Source organism: Papaver somniferum, unplaced genomic scaffold, assembly GCF_003573695.1.
Source record: "Papaver somniferum cultivar HN1 unplaced genomic scaffold, ASM357369v1 unplaced-scaffold_123, whole genome shotgun sequence".
Taxonomy (NCBI): domain Eukaryota; kingdom Viridiplantae; phylum Streptophyta; class Magnoliopsida; order Ranunculales; family Papaveraceae; genus Papaver; species Papaver somniferum.
In genome coordinates this window covers 4,615,291-4,619,036 of record NW_020621381.1, presented here as the reverse complement: position 1 = coordinate 4,619,036, position 3,746 = coordinate 4,615,291, and the positions used below count along the sequence as shown (strand labels likewise).

The 3,746-nt window shown below is 40.9% G+C and overlaps 1 protein-coding gene across 1 annotated transcript; it reads right to left on the bottom strand.

The window, feature by feature from the left end:
- Positions 1-512: 512 nt before the first annotated feature.
- Positions 513-1,921, bottom strand: LOC113331053. Its single transcript, XM_026577838.1, has 2 exons — positions 1,771-1,921; positions 513-1,018 (listed from the first exon to the last, which is right to left on the bottom strand). The coding sequence occupies exons 1-2, from the start codon at positions 1,919-1,921 to the stop codon at positions 513-515; spliced, it is 657 nt and encodes a 218-aa protein (XP_026433623.1).
- Positions 1,922-3,746: the final 1,825 nt, after the last annotated feature.

The window sequence follows — 3,746 nt, the reverse complement described above, 5'->3', positions numbered from 1 at the left end:
GTATGAATAAGGTTACCATGGACTTGGTATTATGACATCTCTGAACGTATGCAGCCACATCATCTTCCATGGTTAGTCAGTAATATTTCTCATGAATCTGGAGAAATATTTTCCTCTTTCCTTGATGCTCTCCCTCGTGCATTTATTTCAAAATTAATGGGATCTCATGATCGGCTAGGCATCTCAGCAAGTTTCCTCTGAAGCTTTTACGGTATAGGATTTCATCAAGAAAGACAAATCTTTTAGCTCTCAACAAGTTTGATTGCTTTTTTCTTTCCTGTCGGCAAGTCACTGTCCCATACGTACTTGATGTAAGGTTGCCTCCAGTCCCCAGTGTGGTGGATTGTCAAAGACTCTAAATAATGAGGAGGCGTTTGACAATTGAGACAAGATCGTTGCAAAGTTCTTGACTGATCCTCCATGGAAGGACAATAATATCCGAGCCTTTGAAACCTTCTGTAAAGTGTCACCACCAACGTCTGTCCACATATTTCCTAATGTATACATTTGAGTTATTCGCTTGCTTCTTCGTCTCCAAGGTATCGTGATAAAGACCCATCAGGATTCCGGTAATATAATGCTCCATGGAGTAAAAAAAAGTTCTTTAATTCTTTGAGGCTGACTTTTCCTTCTGAAAGAGAATTGCTCAGTTCATGAATGATAGGTGCCTGCCAGTCGCTTGCTTGAGCATCCTCGACTTGAGTGAACCAGGTGGATGATACATCACGTCTCTGCAACGTGATGGCTTTCTCTGATCCTTCAAATTGTAATTTGGAGGAAAGAGTTGATAAACAGTCATCATGCATGTTGTTTGTTTGACCAGTAAGGACTATTGTCGCATCAACAAAATGAGCTAAAAGTCTTTGTGCTTCGGCTCTGAATGGAGCAAGAGTTACTTCTTTGAGAGAGTATACTCCATTCATTTGGTTGACTAGCATCTTTGATTCTCCTCTTATCTCCAGGTGCATTGCTCCCACTTGCTTGACCAAGGATAATCCTAACAAGAAAGCCTCGTATTCTGCCGAATTGTAGGTACAATGGAAATCCAACTTGAATGAGTGTGAGAAGACTTCACCGGATGGAGATACTAGCACCACGCCTGCTCCTCTAGTGTCGTTGCTAGGGGTAGCGGATCCATCAAAGTATAATAACCATGTTTCTTCTTTAACAACTGAAATCTCTGGAAATTCATCGTGTACGTCTTCATGTCGCATTGTGATGTCCTCTCTTGAAAAGACAACGAGTAAGTCTGCAACTGCTTGGCCTTTGATTGCTTTGGGTGGGACACATGCTATGTCAAATTCTGACATCTGAAGTAACCATTTTGCCGTTCTTCCTATCAAAGCTGGTTTTGATAATAAGAAATTTACAGGGTCGGCTTTGGAGACAAGCACAACTCTATTTTATAGCAAATAATGTCTGAATTTCTGGATTGCATGGACCAATGCTATGATATGCTCTTTCATCCTTTGGGTATTGTAGTTCAGCATTTCTCATTGTATGGCTGAAGTAGTAGATCGGACGTTCGATTCCTTGTTCATCTTCTTGAGCAAGCAGATCGCTAACATCGCTGGAGGCTGTGTAGAGTATTACTGGTCTCCCTTGCACCGGATATTTCATGACAGCATGTGATAATAATATTTGCTATATTTTCTGGAAAGCATCTTGTTGGACAGTCGTCCATGCGAAATTGGCTCCCTTCTTCAGCAGATGGGTGAATGAAGCAATGAGTTGAGATAACCCAGGAATGAAACATCGAATTTAATTTACCTTTCCCATGAAGCTCTTTCACAGTGCGTGGAGGAGGCATAGTAGAAATAGATTTCGTCTTGTCTGGGTCAACTTTGATCCATTCTGCAGTGACTTGGAAACCTAGGATTTTGCCGGAGGCGACACCAAAAACGCACTTCAGGGGATACATCTTTAACTTATACTCTCTACATCTTTTGAATGCTTGTCTTAAAACGTCTAGGTGGGATGCTCGAGTCTTCGACTTCACCACCACATCGTTGTCATAGTTCTACACTTTCTTGTGCATCATATAATGAAATATTGCAGTCATAGCTTGTTGATAAGTGGCCCCTGCATTCTTCAATCCAAACGGCATCACAGTGTAGTGAAAATTCCCAATGGGAGTCCGGGATGTAGTCTTGTTGGCATCGTGTTCGTACATCTTGATTTGGTTGTATCCGCTGTAACCATCCATGAATGAGATCATACCATGACCACTAGTTGCATCGACGAGCATATCAATGTTTCGTAAGGGAAAATCATCCTCCGGGAAACATCTATTCAGGTTCCCGAAATCCACACAACATCTGATTTGACCATTCTTCTTCTTGACTGAGACAACATTTGCCAGCCACGTTAGATGTTGAATTGGTTTGATGAATCATGCTGCCAGTAGTTTCTGAATCTTGACTTTGATTTGTTCCTAGACTTCATTTTTGAACTTCCTAGGCGGTTGTTTGACATCTTTGGAGCCAGGAGTGATGTGCAGATGGTGAGTGACTCATTTGTCGTCCAGACAAGGCATTTCCTCGTACGTCCAAGCAAAGATATCTTGATACTCCTTCAGCAGACTTATCAATTCTGTTCGTTCCTCTGGTGACAATGCGGAACTAATCAAGATTGGTCTTGGATCATCCTTCGTTCAGATGTTGATTGTTTCAAGATCATCAGTAGTGGAGTCAGTGTCGTATTTTAATTATCGTGGAGCATCTTGAATTTCTTCATCAGGTGATTGTTTGCTCTGACATGATTCTTCAGGGCGGCGAGACTTTTCATTGAACTCCCTTGTTAATTGCTAATCTTTGTGTCGGCGTTAAATGATCCTTCCTTCCGCATCATGAATGGCTATAAAATTAGATCCTTGAGTTGAGACCTGATATTTGTGGCGCCTGAGCGGTGTGGCAAGTGACTTGGACAGTTTAATACATTCATTGAGTATGATGGTTTGTAGGCTTTCTAAATGGCCTTCTAGCCTGGGATCGGGGTACTATAGATCTTGCTTGACGGTTCAGGGATGCTTTTTGGCGGTTCAAGGGATTCAACATCATAAACCGGAGCATAAGGATATGAAGAGGTTGTGATACGAACGATCTTGTTGTTGAGAAAAGCCTTCATACATCGGTGATATATCGAGGGAATAACCTTGTTATCATAGATCCACGGTCATCCGAGTATCATGTGATAATCAGGATCTTTCTCAATTACGTGAAATTTGATCTCTGATTGAATAGGTCCCACTTTCAGATCTACATAGGTGTACCCGTATGTGTGGCTCTGGCTTCTTTAAGAACCCGTCATCAATATGGGATGACGAACGATTTTTCTTTGTGGGACTTTGGCTTCCTTGAGAGTATTCATAGTAACGAGATTCGTAGAAGCGCCTTTATCGACAAGAACTCTCCTGAATTCAGAGTCTTGGATAACAGAAGTCACGTACAGGTCCCGGATATGTCCTTCATATGCCATTCGGTCTTCTTCAGTGAAGGTAATATTGTTTATCGAATGTTCAGATATCATTGATACTTCTTCAATGATTTTTATCGTATGCGTCAAAAATAATTCACTTTCTCAGTCTATAAAATATAAATTAATATAGTATGTGATAAGAAAGAGTTCGTTCCACGGGAGGCTTATGTTGTTATGCAAATTTCAGTGTCTTAGTAACCAAGGGGGGAATTTTTCATAATTTATGTAAGCAATAAAGATAATAGAAAGAAAAGTAAATAGTAAAGGAT